The 20488-nt window shown below is 43.7% G+C and overlaps 1 protein-coding gene across 1 annotated transcript in view; it reads right to left on the bottom strand.

Annotated features, from left to right (window-relative positions):
- Window positions 1-20488, bottom strand: part of kremen1 (kringle containing transmembrane protein 1) — a gene marked incomplete at its 5' end in the record, with an annotated part of 72213 nt that overhangs the window by 13899 nt on the left and 37826 nt on the right. The window contains 3 exons of the mRNA XM_083979172.1: window positions 998-1330; window positions 2431-2584; window positions 5099-5223. Of these exons, the coding sequence (XP_083835298.1) occupies window positions 998-1330; window positions 2431-2584; window positions 5099-5223 (612 nt within the window). The remainder of the gene's footprint in view (window positions 1-997; window positions 1331-2430; window positions 2585-5098; window positions 5224-20488) is intronic.

The raw sequence follows: 20488 nt of genomic DNA on the forward strand, positions 1-20488 counted from the left end.
TTTTTTCATTTTGTCCCTTGATTAATTAAGGATTGTTTAAAAAGGAAAAAAAATTGTCAGAGAAAAAGAGTATGGGTAAATATTTCAAAATAAAAGTGCAAAACAGGTGCACATCCCATGTTGGCCATGGCCTGAAGCAGTGATCGCTGGTTCAACTCCTGCATGTGATTCCCCTACTCTCTCTTCCTGCTTTCCTGTCTCTCTTCACTGTCCAATCAGATAAAGGCTAAAACTGCTCCCAGAAATAACAATAATGAAAAAAAGTGCAACATCATGCAAGTGCAGACAAAAATACTGTGTCTTTCTTTATTACTGTTTAAAGGGATAGTTCAAAACTTTGGCAAATTGGGCCATTGCCATATTAATCCCTATAGTCATAGCAGTAGGTTTGTTACCTTTAATTGTCGGTGCAAGCTATTTTTAGAACGGTGGAGCAGAGCCGCGAGCTGCTCAGAGCTACGGAGGCTCATGGGATTTCTTGGTTTCCCTCATCAAACTCATCAAATACACAATCCAACAACTCCAAAACGCTCTGGTGGACAAGTTGTGACCTGCACATTCACCACGCTATGAGACAATAACAGAACGTTATGAGACAGAGTTGTTTTAGAGGTAAATTCATGCAAACAGCTGATGCGTGTTGCCTTCGGAAGTTTTTCAGCAAGCAGTCTCTGAATTTACCTCTAAAACAACTCTGTCTCATAACGTTACATTATTATCTCATAGCGTGGTGAATGTGCAGGTCACAACTTGTCCACCAGAGCGTTTTGGAGTTGTTGGATTGTGTATTTGATGAGTTTGATGAGGGAAACCAAGAAATCCCATTAGCCTCCGTAGCGTAGCTCTGAGCAGCTCGCGGCTCTGCTCCACCGTTCTAAAAATAGCTTGCACCGACAATTAAAGGTAACAAACCTACTGCTATGACTATAGCGATTATGGCAATGGGCCAATTTGCCAAAAAAAAAAACATGGACGACAAAAGCAGGTGACATCATACCTTGGTAGAGCAGAGCGAAGCCCTGGGCCTGGTTGGTGCGGTCCGAGTAGAAGTAGAGGATGACGAAGTCGCCCGTGACGTTGACCAGCTCCCGCGGCGGGCTGCGCCAGTCGAACCTCGCCACCACCCGGTTGGTGTAGCCGTCCAGGAGCTCCACCATGTCCGTCTGGTCCGAGATGTCGAAGAAGGTGAAGTTGAAGAGGATGGAGGAGGCTCCGGGCACCTGGATGGTCCAGTAGCAAACGCGGCCGGGGGAGTACTTGTCGGGGAAGTCCGGGGAGTAGACCACCCCGGACGGAGCGCTGTAGTTCCCTCCGCAGGCTCCGACCCGAGCTGGAAGGAGAAAGAGAGAGCAAGGGGAAAAAAAAGAGGAGAAAATAGTCTGTGATGAAAAGATCCCTGGTTTATTTTGGTCTCACGAGGACTTTGATAACAGATATCACATTACATGAGCATGAGGAAGCACTGATCTGATGTCAGCCCTGATAGTGACATTATTAAATAAAACTGGTATGAGCCATGACGTGACTGATCTGCATCGATTTGCTGGATTTGTTTTAATGCAACACTGATGGCTGACCAAATGTTATGACCAAATAAAGTGAAATATACTGATTTCATGGAGGGGAAATGGAAATATTAATATCAGGTGTGAGATTTAGAATAAAACTTCAGGAAGAGGATTGCAGACTGAAAATCTCAGGCTTTCTTTTTGTGCAGCTTTAAAGGGATAGTTCAACATTTTGGCAAACTGGCCCATTGCCATAATCCCTATAGTCATAACAGTAGTTTGTTACCTTTAATTGTTGGTGCAAGCTGTTTTTAGAACGGCGGAGCAGAGCCGTGGGCTGCTCAGAGCTACGCTACGGAGGCTCATGGGATTTCTTGGTTTCCCTCATCAAACTCATCAAATACACAATCCAACAACTCCAAAACGCTCTGGTGGACAAGTTGTGACCTGCACATTCACCACGCTATGAGATAACAGAACGTTACCAGACAGAGTTGTTTTAGAGGTTGATGAGGGAAACCAAGAAATCCCATTAGCCTCCGTAGCGTAGCTCTGAGCAGCTCACGGCTCTGCTCCGCCGTTCTAAAAATAGCTTGCACTGACAATTAAAGGTAACGAACCTACTGCTATGACTATAGGGATTATGGCAATGGGCCAGTTTGCCAAAATGTTTAACTATCCTTTAAGACTGACAGGTGTTTTATATGTGAAAGAGTGTGTCACATAAAACTAACTACAGTGTCTTCTTGAGGATATTAAAACTATATTTGATGTGAAGTGTTCACATGACAGACCACAGACCTGCTCCAACCTCAGGACCAGAGGAACAGCAGGTGCAGATGTATTTTGTAAAGGTGCATTATCACATATGTGATTAAATGTGTTTCGTTTCGGAAAGTGAAAAAGACTCATCATCACTCACTGTCGAAGATGATGACCCAGCCGTCTCCGCCGCAGGGCTGGGTGTGGTCGCCAAAGCAAACGTGGTTACACTCCATGCTGGGCGACTCGCCGTGCTCCCGCTGGTCCACCTCGTTGCCACAGAAACAGGCATATCCAGACTCCATACCGGCAAGCTGCAAAAAAAACAAACACAATAGGAGTTAGTTATGCAGATCTTGTGGAGGAAGCGACTTTTTTCCTTATTATTGCATTTAAATCCAAAACAACTTTGCACATTCAAATAAAAGCAGCTTTATGAGTCGTGTTTTTCACATGAGCCTGATGCGAAACTGTGTTCACACTTTAGTAAACAGTTCACTCCACGTACGTAACAACGGCTCCTTCTCTCTTTTAGAAAATTAAAGTGACTTGAGTCTAAAGTGCCCTAATTGCTCTTTCTCTCATGATTACAAGATGCTGTAATCTGAGTCTGGATAACCACAAGCTCTCAGCTGATTAGAGGCCTCCCTTCAAACACACAGCTGCACACAGGGTGCAGAGAGTAAACCTTACAGAAATAGCACCTATCCATCTTTCAAGTCACATTTGTTAGTAAACTGTTCCCCAGAGAGAGCGTCAGAGTGTGCAACGTGAAGGAACCTTCACGCGTTCGGTCCTCAACGGCGCCACCACCACCGATGACAACAGGCTTGCTTGTTCTCAAAAGATCTATTGTCCCTCTTTCAATAAGAACGCCATTGTCCAGTTTTCAGGCCCTCTAAATGAATTCACACCACTAACTGAAGGTACTGCATCATTTCCCACTCTGCGTCGTTTCCTCATGGAATAGGAATTCACGGCGCCTCCTCCGCTCCACGTCCTTGTTGCATTATTCTATGTGATGAAGTCATGCTCGACGTGAAAACTTTTTCTGGTGGAGCCAACGCGCCCATGGATTTGCTGTCTCGCTCATTACCCATGCTCTTTGTCAGAGAAGTCACATGGGGGATCCATATTTCCAAAAAGCGCTGACGTTTCACATTCACGCATTAAAAAGGGCCAATCGAGGGTCCAAGGGTACGAGGCAGACGATGCCAATCTGCCACCGCTTCCTGTAACATCTGCCGTATTGAGAGAGGAGGAGGAGGAGGAGGAGGAGGAGGAGGAGGAAGAGGGGGGTAGCTGTCAGTACCTGTCAATGCAGACGGAGCTGAGCCGGATCTGCTGAGACCGAACACGAACACCTGGCACTGTTTATATCTGCGGCGGTGACAACGACAGATACAGAGCTGAGACAAAAAAAAAAAAAAAAAAAAAAAAACACAGAAGAGGAGGAGGAGGAGGAGGAGGTGCCCACCGGCCTAATAACCGTTCATTTCCAGCTGTCAGCCTTGATAGCCGTGATGATTTGTCATCCGCTGGTTGGTTTGAAACATGGAGCTTGATGGCTGAATAAAGAGGGTTATAGACCGCGCTCGCTCCTGCCATCGCGGCCGATAATTGTCAGGAAACTGCGCCGTAAACGCAGATCATTTACATAAAAGCTCGACTGTCGCGGAGGGGCCAAGCCGTGTCCGCTTTTTGAAATGACACGGGCAATTGACCGGACGTTTATCCACCAAATGAGAGGAGACAATGGAACATCTGAGGTCACACAGCCTTCATTTAAAGTCTATTTAAAGTTTCGCATGTGCTCCCTTGAAGAAACTGTCGGCTCTAATCTTATGTAAATATAATACACTGACTGAACGTCTCCTGGGTTACACTTTCTTTTTAATTGGATGAACATGTGCTTTGATTTCAAACCGTACCAAAGACGGTTTAGAAACCAAGACGGCCCATTGACGAGTCAGCTTCCTGTATACATGTCACTTGGGCCCCGCCCATTTAGGAAACTAGTTGTAGCCTTGAGTCTATTGACTCCAACAGAGAGCCTAAGTGGAAAAGGAGCTTGCCATGGGACCTGAATTCGGAAAAAATCTCTATGTAAGTGAATGGGAATCAAAATTTTATTTCATGATCCGATTGAATTGTGTCATGAGAAAAATATGTGACCAGCAGTTTGTCGTGAAACGGCAAAAACACGTCATCAACTGACATGGGAAAGGGCGACATTTGGTGTGTGACGTCACCTACTGTACACCACCTGCAGTCTTTCTGGTTACGGATTTTTCTGAATTTTATTTTATAATAGTTTTACAACAAACTGCTGATTTCTTGGCATGAAACGTGATGTTTTAAATAGGTAGAGGTCATATATTCTTCTCATGATACAGTTCAATCGGATCACGAAATAAAATTTTGAGTCCCGTTCACTTACATGGAGATTTTTTCCTAATTGAGGTCCCATGGCGAGTGTTACTTCCTGCTTCTGCTTAGGCTCTCTATGGGAGCTAGAAGTGAATGTGAACACAGGTTATGGTCGATTGTTTTGCTCCATAGTCACCAAAGTAAATATTGGACTCATTTTTCATAAGCCACATCTCTTCCGAACATTTTGACACTAAAATGTCAAATGTCAGAGGGACACTTTGTTCAAGACCTTGCCAGATTTGAAAATATGGATAGCTCACTTTCATCTATCGACAACTTTTATAACACGCCCACTTAGGAGACAGGAAGTGTAGGCTTTACCATTGCATATGACTGGAGCAGCTTGTCATCATGGGGTATCTTGATAGTAATAGAGTATCTTGACCGTAGCCTACCTTGTATCTCTGCTTCCTGCAGAAGCTGATACAGTTCTGGATGGTGAGTTTGTTGGAGGTCTCGCTGGTGCCCGACAGGGTGGGCGGGTCTCCGCTGTCTTTGAAGCAGCCCAAGTTTCCCGGCACTGCAGAGAGAGAAGAGGAGTAAAAAAAAAAAAATTAGCTACACAAACTTCTACACAGTCTGAATCACATACAACATCCTGCACAAACATGTTTTTATCTAAACTGTTGCATCCGTTTTAAGAGAACACACTCCTTTGTTTCATCGCTGCTTCCCCGAAGTTGTTTAACCTTTACAATCATGTCCATCACTCACTCTGCAAATATTCAATTTCGTGTTTGAATCTTTTGGTATGAATTTCCACCAGGCAAGCCAACAATTTGGCCTATGAAGAAAGGAGATGAGGAAGAGGAGGAGGGAGGGAGGGAGGGATGCAGGGGTGAAGGGGACAGGGATGTTTGAGTCATTGTATGAGAGAGCTGGAATCTGGAAAATGCACGCAGTCAGATGTGAGAGCGAGTCGCACCAGATTAGAGATATACTGTAGTGTTTTCTACATGTGTGACTCTGTGTGTGTGTGTGTGTGTGTGTGTGTGGTGACAGATGGAGTTCAGTACGCTGTGCCAGGAAATGTAAAGTATTGTTCTCTCAGCCAAGTCCAACTCCTACATGAGGTCTACATTAAAAACAGGTTTTGTGTTTTGACCTGCAGGAGCACAGATGTGAGAAAAAAAAAAGAAAAGAAAAATCGAAGCGATGATGTTTCCGCTCTCTGACAGACACCTGAAACTTTCGGTTCGAGCTTTCATGAAAGTTTACAAGCAGCAGTGAGATGTCTCAATTTTATACTCTTTCTTTTCTTTTTTTTTCTTTCAATACTCTCTTGGATTTGACCGTTGTTGCAGCTTATCAAACGACTCGGGGGCTGGGGATGACACAAATAGGCCAGCCGATCACAGCTGGATCACAGACCAGACAGATAGAAGCAGGATGGATGTTGACGTCCTTCCAAGATCGCATCCAAGACAGACAAATCACGCTCGCCTCCCCTTTTAATCCTCCGTGTATTTATCAGATACTGTTCTATGAGACTTGAGAATTTAAACAGCGAAACATTAAACTCTCCAAAAGCCTTCAAATTCAACTTAACAGCTCAGGAAGTGCCAACAAAGCCTCAAGGAGGAGGAGGAGGAGGAGTCTTTATCACCAGTTGTGTTGATTTTGTTTTTCATTGCACTTGTTTCACTCCCATGTTCTGGGCTGAAGTGAATTTGACAAACAGAAGTAAATGCACGAATCTGAAAGTCATTTCCCCACAGCAAGTATTAAAAAAAAAGAAGGAAAAAACCCTCCCCACCCTATGAGGCTCTTCGGTCTAATTGGAATTGGTGTTACCCAACCACAGGGTACAAAAAGAGCCTCATTAGGAAGAGATGGAAAAAAAAAGAAGAAAAAAAAAAAGACAAGAGCCGAGGCTGTGTCCGAAATAGCGGTCGATGCTGAGACACGACAAAAAATCTAAAGCATGTGACATTACAAACTATGGTCTTGTTTCTTTCTTTGCGGAGGATCTGCCCCAGTCCAACGATTTAACTGCAAATTAAATGAGGATCAAACCGCGTTTAACTCAGATCTCAAAGTGTGATTGATGCTTCTCCTTTCTCTCTAAAAATCTAATTCCAAGTTTCTTCCGGTCGCGTTTGGAGCTGGAAATCAAATCACTGGAGAAAAAGGGTCAAATCTGAGGAGACTATGGGAGTTAAGAAGAGTTAAAGGGATAGTTCAGTTTTTTTTTTAAGTGGGGTTGTATGAGCTACAAATGGCCCATAAGTGTAATACCTGCAGCAGAAAGGTCTCTGCTCCCCCCCAGTTAGCCATACCACCAGCGCACAGTGCTGGACAGAGACACAGGCAGTGAACAGACGCAAACTAACGTAAGCGTATTTTCGCCGCTTACAAGAAGTCCCGCCTCAGTCCTGCTGTATCACTCCCTGTATCACAATCTTTTAAAACAGGCATGAGCAACTCATTCCACAAAGGGCCGGTGGTGTGGCTGCAGGTTTTTGTTCCAACCAATCAAGAGCCGCAGTTTGACCAATCATCTGTCTGAAGACTGAAATCAGCTGATTAAAAAGAGTCAAGTCAAGTTAAGTCAAGTGGAGTTTCTTTATTCGTCTCTGTTGGGAGAGATTTGATTTGGAAACAAGGGAAAAACATGCTGCCTAAAAAACACAATAAAATCACGGTAGTTTTAACACTGTAAAGCACTTTGTGTTGCATTTTTATATGTATGAAAGGTGCTATAAAGTTTGAAGTTTGAAGTTGCAGACAGTAGCCGATGACAATAGAAAAAGGACAGTAGTCCAAGAGGCCTGCAACATTCAGAGACAGAAAGCCTTTTTGCCTTTGCCATCAAGCGGTCATGACAGTGCGAATGCGTGAAAGAAAATGACATGAAAGCCAGATGTTTGCGCAGATTTTTGACTTTTTTAAGGCCGTGGTCTTAAACTTTTAATTTGCTGATGAGCAGTCAGTTTCAATAAATTGCCTACTCTCTGTTTTTCTGTCTGTTGCTCCAGTTTCTTGTTTTCGCACCTTGAAGCCTATACTTACAACCTGGTTATGATTCACCAGTGCAAAATGTGAATTCTTGTAATTTTTCCTTAACTTTTGTCTTGAGATTTTCTTCGGGAGTCTATAAACGCAAATGCAATTTAGCTCAGCAATGCAGTTTTCTGTATAAAAGAAAAGCAACACATTTATTTTGAGTTATTTTTCTATCTGAGTGCAACAACAAATGTGTTGCTTTGTGGATGCTGCAGAGCGCGGCGGCTCGTCCCCTGACTCCGTAACCAACGCTGTCCTAGAACTGAGCATCTCTGGAGCTTTTTCAGTTGTTGTTGTGACTTTTTCCTCTCAAACATTTAAATGTTGAAAGCCGTACTGCTCGTCTGACGGCACCATCTTCCACCGGCGAGCGACTGGCACACCAAAAAAACACATTTGATCCACTTTCTCAAATCCTGTGGTGATACTGGGGGGGAAAAAACAAAAAAAAGCGCCTCGGTGAACTGGAGTAACCTCGATAAAGACCACACACGTGCATTGTTTTTTGGGGGATGCCAGCTGTTGCCAATGTTAACTTCCTGGCTGGCACGAAAGCTCCTTCACACACGCTACAACATTGTGTTTATGCAGAAGTGAGGACGTGCGACATGTTTTAGATTCCATGGAAATTGTTGTCCGCAAGAATGTCCACCACCACGGACGGGAACAGAGGAGGGAGGGAGGGAGGGAGGGGAGAAGGGGAAATGAGGTGAAACAGACCAGAAGGGAGAAAGAGAGAGAGAAGAGGCTGCTCCCCTGCCTCTCTCTCTCTCTCACCCCCTCGTTTGCTGACCGTAAAGTGACCGGCCGAGTTCTTTTGGCTACGACGGCCGTGATTCGCCTTGGTGCAAAAAAAAATCATGTTTGACAGATGACTCAACACTTGAAGACAAAGTCCTCGGACTGGACTCGCTCAGTACCAGTAATAAATCATGAGCAATATTCCTTTTCGCCCCCCCTGCCACAACAAATGCCGACGCATCACAGAGTGGATTAATTTGGTTGTTTGAATCATTTAATGGGACTCCACAAAAACACACTCAGTGTCTGCAGGCAAACATGACACAGTAGTAATCATGCTCAAGGTGTTTCATATATTTCCAGGGTGAGATGGGACAGCGCTAAAGCAGCAGTTTGTGTTTTATCCTTTGTTTAAGTATATGCTGGATTAATCCTCGAAGAGTGAAGAGTGCAGGAGCAGAGAGGAGGGGAGGCTGAGCTGGGAAGAGAAGCGAGATAAACACCTGGTTCAGAACCAGCAACCTCCCTCCGAGCAAGGCAGGCACTGTACCACTTCAAATGGGGGGGGGGGGGGGGGGCTTTTGAAGAGCGGAGGGGAAAACGCTACTGCGGGGCTCAGCAGCCAGATTAAAGGCAGCACTGCTCTTTTTTCACTTTGCTTTGACAGGAAGATTGCAGGCTACAGTCAATTTATCTGTCTTTGTCCTCCTCTCCTCGTCCCAGGGGCTGCAGAGGAGCGCCGGCTGAAGAGCAGCAGGTGGTGGTGGGATCGTATCGCACCAAACCAAGAGAGAGAGAGAGAGAGAGAGAGAGAGAGAGAGAGAGAGAGAGAGAGAGAGAGAGAGAGAGAGAGAGAGAGAGAGTGCCTCATGCATCTTCCATGTGCACGCACAGCATTTATCCACTAACATTAAAAAAAAAAAGCTTCAAATTGTCCTTGCATGAAAACCCCTGAGCGCAGCATTGTTCCTTAAGAACATCTGCTCTGCAGGCGCAACAAGTGCAAATATCTCCATGTACAATAAAAGAAAGAAAAAAACACCCACACACACACACACAAACACGTTTAACACACTTCAAAGCCCAGCGGTGGAATTCAGACTTTAATGAGCCAGAGGGGAGAAATGGAGGAAACACAAGGTGCAGAAATGCTCCAGACCAGACCTCTGAAACCCTCAGGAGATCACAGCTGGAGGGGAGACTCCCACCAAGTTACAACACACACACACACACACACAAAAAGTGAAAGATAAAGCTAAACAAGGCTCGACTGCAGCCAGACTCATCACAACCTCACAGCTTTGCCTTATAGCTCGGGAAAAAGAGCACTTATAGTTACTAGTTAGTTAGCATTCCCACAATGCAACGCAGTGCGATGGCAGCCAGAGCAGAACAACAAAGTACAAGTCTGTCTAGCGGGGCGGAGGGAACGGCAGACACCTCTCACCACCGACAAGGCAGAGCAGACACAACAACAACAACACATGAGTGAGAAGGGAGAAAAGAAGAACAACACACACCGACACACAACATCAAACATGTGCAGCAGGCTTTGGCAAGTGCACTTGGCAGAGAGCGAGCATGCAAGCAGGTTGATGAGCTGGGGCGGAGGTGTAGTAGTGGTGGTGGTGGTGGTGGTAGGAGGGGGAGGGGGGAAAGCATGTTATTAAAGACACATAATTACAGTTATAAATTCCTCCTTACATCTGGAGACGAGGGGAGCGAAAGAAATCTAAGGAAAAACAAATAAACGTACAGACGTAGAGAAGCAGGAGAGGGTTAACAAAAAAATAGGAGTGTTTCTGTTTTTAATGTGACTCTGGGTGTCTCTGCTTTCAAAATAGATTTACTCCAAACTGTGCATCCACCCAGCGCGGCGTGCCAGATATTTTCACTTTAAAGATGAGGTAAGGCACAGAGACACGGGGACAGAGGGAGAGAGAAAGAGAGAGGGAACAGGAAGCCGAAGCCTTGAGGAACAATGAACCTTGAAAGTGTCTGAGTTACAATCACTGTTAAAGCAGCAGAGGAGCTCCTCTCGCCGTCCGTCCTGATCCTGTAACAACGAAGCTGAAGATATAAGAGTCTAACGTCATATTTTTTTAAACAGAGATGTAAAAACGCTTCGATACAATCTATTAACTCGACTGCTGCGTTTATATGTTATTTCAGATTTAAAGCCGCCGCCTACGTTCTTGTGAATTGCGTTCCTGCGTCACGTGGTTCGGTTTCATTCAAAACTCAATCAAATTTCGCCATGAATAAAATGTTGTATAAATCAGGCTGTGAATGATATATCAACAAACCCCTCTGTAAAAACCCTCAGAATATAGACAGGAATAAAACTGGAAGGTTTGGTGTCTGTAAGTGCTGCTGAAGTGGAGATTTCCAACTCAGAGTCTGAGGGAAAACTCATTTTGAGAAAACGGCCTTTAAAGACTTGTACTGTAAAATTCCATAGATTGTTAATGTAAATATGTAAGTACTTTTACGATTTGTTGCGGATACGGAGGAAATTACAATTTCTGGAGCCTACATTATTGTTCAGGAGAGAGAGAGCTTTACAATGACACCTGACATGACATGGGTCAGACAACAGGAACAGCACAGTATGTCACAGTAGCATTTTAACTTTTGGTGAATTTAGGAGAAAACTACTGACAACAGAGAAAATATGAAGTAAAATAAAAACCTTAATATGGATTTTCTACCATTTATTTCAACTTTTCTGAAAAAAGACATGTTCTTGTGAATTGTGTTCCTGCGTCACGTGGTTCGGTTTCATTCAGCTGCTCGTGTGTCTGTGGCGAGCGAGCGACTACGACCACCTGAAGAAAAAATTCTGGACGTGGGAACATGAAAAGGTCAGATTGGAGGAGCTGACCGACGGAGCCCACGACGTGCATCGTCAGACAAAAAAACAAAACAAAACAAAACAAAACAATATCGGCTCTGTGGAGGTGACGGCGTGTGGGGTCTGAGCGTCGGTGATGAATAACCACAGTCATGTTCAGTCCCACTCCACTTTTACATTCACTTTCATTTTACACATGCTGTATTTGTGTTGTGATGCACTGTAAAACTCAACAAGTTAGTTCAACTCAAACCATTTGAGGAAACCGACTTAAGTTTATTAACTTACAACAACTACACTCAGTTACATGCATAATTTCTACAAACTAATTAAAAATACGTTAATTGAATTGAATAATCTGAATTAAAGCAGAAGTAAGTGATATATTTGTGTTAATATAAGTCTTAAATAGTTATATCTTCCGACAGCAATCACTTACATAGAGTGTTTGGACCGAAACACAGGTCTGTCAGTCACTCTGCTCTGCTCTGAGCCGAGGAGAAAACATTTATCGTATCCTACAGTTTTTATCCAATGAGGAGAGAGAACGGCATGCAGGGCTGTGTGTGCAGCCAAGGGACGCTGTGAATGTGGTGACGTAGGGACGAGGACTGTTATGGTGCGTTCAAGGAAACTCGTAACTCGTGTTTTTCCGACCTGTGAAGTCATACCAGTTCAATCTGGTACGAGTTCACGGGTCGGAAGTTACGAGTGACCGTTATAGTGACTTTCACAGGTAAAACAGGTCGGAAAAACACGAGTGGGTTGCCTGGAACGCTACAAAGTCGTAAGTTGTGACTTGAAGCTGTAATTTACGGTTTCAAAAGCCTGCCTGGAACGCAGCATTAGCCAAAACGACCGGATTGCTTACTTCTGCTTTAAGTAACAGTAGGGTACCTTGAATTCATCTTTTTTGTTTAAACTAATGTTACCTACACATACATTAATTCGCTTTAAGATTGACTTTATTATCACTGCACTGAAACAAAATTTAGATTTGGCAACAATCCATCCATTTAGCAGCATTAGTAAGAAATACATAAAGTGATGCGAGTAATAATGTGTGAACTTACTCCACTAAAGTAAATCATTACACAACTTGTAGCTACTGTACTCAATTAATTTGAGGAAACTGACTGCCTTCAACCAAGTTGTATTAACATTTTACAAACTTAAGATGCGAGACACAACCTGAAACATTTAAAACTCATATCTGAAGACATTGCATTTCAATTTTTAAAACATTTCACTAAACTTCTCCTTCATACCTCAAATTAACATCCGATCACTAAAGTATTAGTTTAGTCTTTTTTTGAGAGGAAATGACAAAATTATATTGGTTTTAGCTTCTCAAATACCAGGATTTGATGTTTTTTATCTGAATATCTACATTACTTAGAAACAGGCCACCGCCCCCCTGAGCCGTGGGACATTCTCCAATAATCTTTGCAGTATACAGAGGAGCTTTATCAGACTGATGCGTTTTGGCTGGTGGCCTTTAAACAGCACAAAACAAGGGCGTAGGTCTGCATATGGACAGTGGGGACACGTCCCTTCCAATATGTGAGTGAACTCGTTTGGACTGAACATCAACATCTCGATGTCGGATGGTTGATTTAACAAAGTCATCATGTCCTGAAGTTCCCTTTTCTTTTAATCTTTGATCTATTACCGTGCATAGTTTTTTTTATTATGATGATGATTTGGAGGCGATTTTGTGTCCGATTCCTTACAAACTGTTGAGAGCAAAGCCACATCCTCGACACAAAACATATCACAAGTGGCATTTAAATAGTTGAGCATGACACTGCAAAAATGAAAAACAGCCGATCGCACTGTATATGGACGCCTACGTATCCGCCTATGGATGTTCTTGACAGGCTGGTTGGGAACGACAGCTGCTGCTGAGGGACATGTTCTGACGTCTTACAGCAGCAGATTGATCTGTAGTGAATGAAATAGTCGCAGCTCCACACTCGGGCATCTGGCACGAGGCAGACTGAGGCACCTGAAGATGTTTGCAATGTAAGCCACGGAGCAGCTGCCTCAGACCGATGAAGCGAAGCCGCATCGCTGAGGAAAACAAACACCTTCCTCGTCCTCATGCAGAGAATCACACATTAGCTCAGGCTGGATGTTTCACCTCCTCCTCCTTTTCTTTTTCTTCTGTCTGTGTTTACATTTTTTCGTCTAATATCACATGTGTTGCCTTCTGACAGTGATGCAGTGCATAAACATCTAATGTTTCTCTTTTCACGCCTCATTAAACCCTGAAAACGTTCTCGCAGACACTCATTTTGTGCTTTGATTATTTTCTTACATTGAGTTTGACATATCGGAGATTTGCCTTTGACATCACTTAAGAGCAAAAAAGGAAGTAAAATTGCATCTTTGGCGGGGGACGGCTGAGTGGGAAAAAACAAAACAAAGAACGAAAATGATCCTGTAAGCAGTCGCTGCTGCTCCATTAACATCCAATTACACTGTACTCCAGACAAAAAGAAAAGAAAAAAAAATCGTCATTAGTGTTTCCAGGATGTTAACGCTGAAACAGGATTTTAAAAGCACATTCCTCAAGTGCTCCGAGGCCCCTGATGCAGGTAATTTAAAAAACGCAGGTATGCTGAAGCCTTGGAAACACTCCCATTAATGCACCACATGGCAGATTAACAATCGAAATGTGATGCACACACTCACACAAACACATGCGCGGCCTTCCCAGGAATACCGAGTAGTGCAACAAAGCGAGGAAACAACACTTATCATAGTCGGTGTTTATGTGATCTTTTCCCCCCCCTCCTCCTCTCCTGCCTTTATTCCTCGCTCTGTCTCCCTGTCATTGTGTGTGTTGGCCCCCAACATTTATTATTACCCCCCTTTTGTAGTACAGTAAACTCAATACATAAACAAATACAGCTGCTGCGTTTCATCAGGCCTGTGATTAGTCCCCGTGTCGAAATGCAGACTCGTTTAGTTGGAAACACCAGAGAAATGGAGAAATATGTCATAAACTCCCCCAGGTCGGTCGGTCGAGCGTTTTCTGGAAAGTCGGGTATATTGTTTGTGAAGGAGGAGGTGGGAGCTGCTGTTGTGAGTTTCTGTTGCGTTTATGCGTCACTTCTTCTACAGAGAGACACCAATTCTCTGCAGCCTGTCAATGGGAACACTTTACAGTACAGTCAGACAATAAGGGACTTATTATAGGACAGAATGAGAGAAGTATTTGTATCTAACAGACTAACTTTGCAAGTGGGATGTTCAAAACTCAACTGGCTGTGTGTGTGTATGAGTGTGTGTGTGTGTGTGTGTGTGTGTGTGTGTGAGTGTGTGGTGGAGGCAGCGCTGCAACAAGATTGAGATGGAGGAGATCAATGCCCCAGCCCGAGGCCCCGAGAGAGTGACTAACCATCTAATTAGAGGGAAGAGGGAAGAGCCAGAGCTTTAAATGAATAATTATTGGCCTCTCAGTCAGAGCCCGGGCCGCCGAACAATACAGGGGAAGAGATGAAAAATGGCCGCCGCACCGCATCCGCATCCCTCTGCATTCCCTCAACAAACCAAACAACACGCTGAGTCCCAGGGGAGCTGATACCAGGGGGGGGTAGGTAGGTAGGTGGGTGGGTAGGTGGGTGGGGAGATGAAGAGATGAGCAGACACTCGGCGGCCACCTCGGGCGTTAGATAAGCGGCGCTGATGCTGCTCGGCCATTTATCATCATTTGCGTTCAAAGAGATCGACTTCAGGTCGTCCCGGTTATCTGAACGTCAGTTACAGGAGGAAACTCCCCCTCCTCCCCCTCCCCCTCCGGAGATGTTCAAAATAAGGTTAAGCTATGAGCACATACAAGGAAAGCTTTGTAATTAAAGAACAGTTGAAGCTGTTGTTATCTTGGTTTTCTAATCAGGGCAAAACAAACAAAAGAGCTAAAACTGTCGAGCTCCAATTTATGACATGTATGTGATAAATCACTTTGTCACATGCACAAACTACAGAAATTAAAATGTGTCACTCTTATGTCAGCTTTTGACGAGTGGCATTTATCAGCTATAAGAATAACAGTGGTGAGGCTTGAGGCTTCGTTCCTGACGTTGTTGGAAACAAGAACAACCAGTAACAGGTCTTTGAAACTGCTTTACTGTACTGTAAGTCTTTCACACTTCACTGAAATGAAAGTAAAGGACACAATAAAAGAGAATTGTGATTATTTTCTTAGTCTAATCAGACGTGGAACCAAACAGGTTCAAGGCCGGAGCAGGAGATAAAGAAGTGGTTGTGCAGGAGACGAACCGTGTGACCTCCGCAGACTTTGAATGTGCTGATGATGATTTTGAGTTTTGAAGGGCTTAGTTCAACATTTTGGCAAATTGGCCCATTGCCATAATCCCTATAGTTTTAGGAGTGTAGGTTTGTTACCTTTAATTGGGATTTCTTGGTTTCCCTCATCAAACTCATCAAATACACAATCCAACGACTCCAAAACGCTCTGGTGGACAAGTTGTGACCTGCACATTCACCACGCTATGAGATAATAACAGAACGTTACGAGACAGAGTTGTTTTAGAGGTAAATACAGAGACTGCTTGATGAAAAACTGCCCCTGAAGGCAACATGCATCAGTGGTTTTGCATGAATTTACCGCTAAAACAACTCTGTCTCGTAACGTTCCGTTATTATCTCATAGCGTGGTGAATGTGCAGGTCACAACTTGTCCACCAGAGCGTTTTGGAGTCGTTGGATTGTGTATTTGATGAGGGAAACCAAGAAATCCCATGAGCCTCCGTAGCGTAGCTCTGAGCAGCTCGCGGCTCTGCTCCGCCGTTCTAAAAACAGCTTGCACCGACAATTAAAGGTATTGAATCTACTGCTAAAACTATAGGGATTATGGCAAAGGGCCAAATTGCCAAAATGTTGAACTATCCCTTTAAGAGCACAGAGTAAAACTCTGAAGATCAGATCTGAAGTTTAATCAAACATCTGTCTGGTGTCCTCCTGACATTTTGAAGACATGTTCACTGAAGCTTAATGACATTTGTAAATTGACGACCGCTGGACGCATTGTCATGATGACGTTGTTACGTAACAAACTCCAACAGCTCGGACTCCACTCGCTATCGCTAAACAACGAAATTACATTTATTGCACCTGTGCGAAGCCGTGCGGAGCCACATTTGGCTGCGATTTCTTGAGCCCTAAATTGGTCGACCTCGCTATCCATCTCCTCCTCTTTCCCCGAGACAAGCTCCAAACAACGGCCATCTACTTGTTCTCATTAGCAAACATTCTACACAACCAGCTCGCCCTCGTAATCAATACCTTTAATTCCCTAATGGCTCTGGCTGATTTAACCCCGGCCACGTTGAGCGAGGGAGGAAGAGACAGAGCCAGAGAGAAAGAGAGAGAGAGAGATTAAATCTAACTGATGTCCCCTGGTTTCCTTTTGTGAGACTCTCCCCTCTCTAGTTTCTGTCTGAGTTTCCTCACAGCTCTGCAGGCAGGTATTTCCCCCCCCTGAGGGCAGGTGTGGGTGGGTGGAGCTATTAGGGGAGAGGTCAGAGGTCAGGGTAAGATAACAATAAGCCTGCTCAAAGCTCCCCCAGGTAAGGGCAGATCTGATGTAGGTAAAAGGGGAAACGTCAAGCAGACGTCAGGGACACAAACCGGCTGTAATTAACCTCTGCAAATGATCTTCTTTCTCTTTTCTCTTCGGATTTGTGTCTCTTAAGCTTCAGCACACGATTTTCCATTTTGTATTAAAGTCTCAAGTGTGAAACTTAACTTCCATCCCCAGGAGGAAAAAAGAAAAGACAAAAACTTTGACTCAAACAGCACCTGTGGTTATTGTATGCACAAAACTTAAAGATACTAGGGAAAAAAATGTGATTATCAATTTGGTTTGTAGAAAATAATCTCGGTAAGGTATTTTTTATTTTTATTTTTTTACATCTAAGCCCGGGGCAGTGAGGTCAGAAAGCTCATTTCCCACACTGGTTGTATACTGTATATGCGCGGTGCATGTGGATGTAGTTCTGTAGGGGAAGCCACACAGTTTTGTTCTAAATCGTTGTGTGTTTAACAAATTTGTGCAGCTTTTGCACATCCTTTCCCTTGTGTGTGGGATAAACAATAAACAATAAACAAACATTTAAACTGAATCAGCAGAACTAACACTCACTTCTTATGGTTTCAACTTATACAGAACAGGGGAGGTACAGTATGGGATGGGATGGGATGGGATGGCCAAAATGAGCTCACTTCAAAAATATGTCCTCTTTATTGGACGTGTTAAATAGTTTTTTTCTTCTTTTTTTTTAGTAGTACAGGAACACACACACACACAGATACACAGACACACACACACCCTGCTCTGCTCAGTGATGCCTGAACCTGCCTCAGTATGCTGGCCGGGAGGGTTGTCTGTGGTGAAAGCTGGTACGAGACCACCTAGGGGAAATATTCTGCCTCTGCAAACAATGACATAGAGCGAGATAAATACTGCAATAACAGAACCTGAAAGCATCCCCTGGTTCAGGCAAACCACAACAGCCACGAGGCAGGGCTGTGGTGCTGCTGCAGTCTGGGCTCCGCTTCCAGACCACATGTCCGACATGTTCGACTTGTCTCGGGCCTCTTGCTTATTTTGACTCGCACTTTGTTCTCGTCTCAGACTTTCATTCAGCCGTTCTAACTTTTCCTGCCGGTCATAAAACCGTCAAAGATGCATTTGTGTTTTTTTTTTTCTCCATTCCCAACCTGATCCACGTTTATGAGCAGCGCTGTCATTGAAGGAATGTTATGTGTGCATGTTATATTGTGTAATTACTAAGTGCATTAAATGGTTGGATGCACCCAACTGGTGCAGAGACAGGTACGCCTCTTTATCTCCGCGCGGCTCATAAATCAATATCCTTACACGATATATAGCAGACTGCTTATTGCCTGTTTTGGTTTTCAACATCAACTGATTTTGCTCACGCACCGACTGATCCTGATTTGCTTTGACACCTCTTGGCCCTCGCTCCTGTATCCAGCACCACCTGAACCAGAAACTATTTCACTCACAGCTCCCACGGTCTTGCACAGTGATCAAATTGGTTTACTGTTGTGTTAAAGTATTTAGGAAGACATGCTTCTCAGTTAGTATTTGCTTAGTATTACTTAGTTAATTTGGCTGCAGTATGGATCCTCTTGTTTTGACTGTGACTTTTGGCATTGAGGGGAGTTCTAAAAAACTAAAGTAAACAACGGCCACGCTCGCTTAAACGCTAAACCAGTTGTGTCGTACCTTTATCAACAAAACATTTACCAAGATGAAAATTAATCCACAACCTTTTTTTTTTTTTTTAATTTAATTGAAAACCATTTACTGAGAACAAATGTCAAGAATTCAGCGGCTCTGGATGATTTTTACACCTGCGGATGAAATGGAAATGTCATTGGTTTTGTGGCTAATTGGACAAACTCTAATGTCAGTACTTGAGGGAAATCCATCCAGGTTGGGGATACGATTGTCTGCACTACAGAGGTCGCTACAGGAAAATCCAGTGGACATCCAAAGTCTTTAAGGTTCCTCCAGTGGAGAACATGAATGTCTATATATTTTCTCCTTGTGTTGCAATATTGCAGATAAGTGGAAGCTGCAGGCGAATGCTGTTGGAGGGGATGTGATAGTTAAATGACTTGTTACAGAGAGAATAGAGGCTCTCTGTCTTCCACCTATAGCGTCTCTTGGCCGTAAACCAATATTGCAAGATCAGAGCCTCCGACCTGTTGTCCCAGCTCTCGTCTCGGCGGCACCACAACACAAACACGCCCTGTAACCCGTAACCTCTTGTTTATGACAGATACTGTAAGACTACACAAATACACACATCGTAGATCATATATAACGTTATCCACCGCTCCATGGATTGACTTCTCGCCGGCTTCGTTGAAAACAAAATGCACATGCAACAAAGCAACCAGACTTGCATAGTTTCCCTTGAAGGTTCCTCCACTGGGGAACATGAACGTCTGAACATTTATTCCTTTTTTGTTGAGATGCTGCAGATACAGTAAGTGGAAATTATGACCTGCTGATGAAGCTGCAGGAAAAAACATCTGGCGAATGCTGTTAATAGTTATGAGTGAACATCCTCAGGGGACCATGAACGTCACAGCAATAAAGATATCAACCTCACAGTGACACACTGGAGGAAAGTTTGGGCCAGTGCTGTCCAAAGGAACAACCTGATCAAGAAAAATATAATTACATGGTTGTGGTTGATGTTTTTCACCCAGTCATCGAGTAGGAATCTCTCCATGACAAGATAGCAGAGGCCTGTTTTTTGTTTTTTTGCATTTCATAAAACTATAAATCTAACGGCTTCATGGAAATTTTACAGCATCGACAGCAACCGAAGTTTAAAAAGAAACACTTGTAAAGTCCCAACCCAACAACCCAACATGACGAACAAAGGAGGCACGAACAGACAAAGATATACGGTCTATGCTGCAGTATGACTATTTATGACTATTTAGGGTTTGACTCAGTTGTCCCACAACTTCAAAGTGCCATTTAGCTGCTGCATAAATCACTGGCAACGAGGGCAACATCTCATCACTGCATATTTCCCCTTAATGTTAAGCAATAAAAAACCTTAGACAAAACACATAACTACTTTGTTTTAATGCCTAAAAGGTGCGGCCGGTTCGCTTGCCAGATGGATGTGGTATCGCTGATGTGGAGACGAGGTTGATCAGATGTTCCCTCGATTGTTCAAAATAGATCAAAGTGTGACCTAGTAGAGTTATGTGGTGAAGCATTCAGGTCATTCATTGTGTGCAGTTAACTGTTAGTGTATAGGGTATAAAGACGCTGACAGCTCCATGACAAACACGCATCTCAAAGTGTCGCCGTCGCTTACGGGAATTCACGGCGTAGAGATAATGAGCCTCATTACCCAACACGGCCTCTATTGTCATCTACAATAACAACGTGCGACATAAAGAGGATTACGAGAACAAAAAAAAGTAATAATACTTTCAGGATGTTTATGTTTTCCATCCTGTTAACAGCTCCTATCATCATCGTGTCTGTTTTCCAAAGTGAGAAATCTCAGCACCTGCTCCTTGGTGATAAACAACAGCAAATGAGATTGTCATTTTGTGATGTTACTCGGTGCAATTTCCAAAGCTATAAAAAAAA

The sequence above is a fragment of the Trachurus trachurus genome (genome assembly GCF_905171665.1).
Source record: "Trachurus trachurus genome assembly, chromosome: 9".
Taxonomy (NCBI): domain Eukaryota; kingdom Metazoa; phylum Chordata; class Actinopteri; order Carangiformes; family Carangidae; genus Trachurus; species Trachurus trachurus.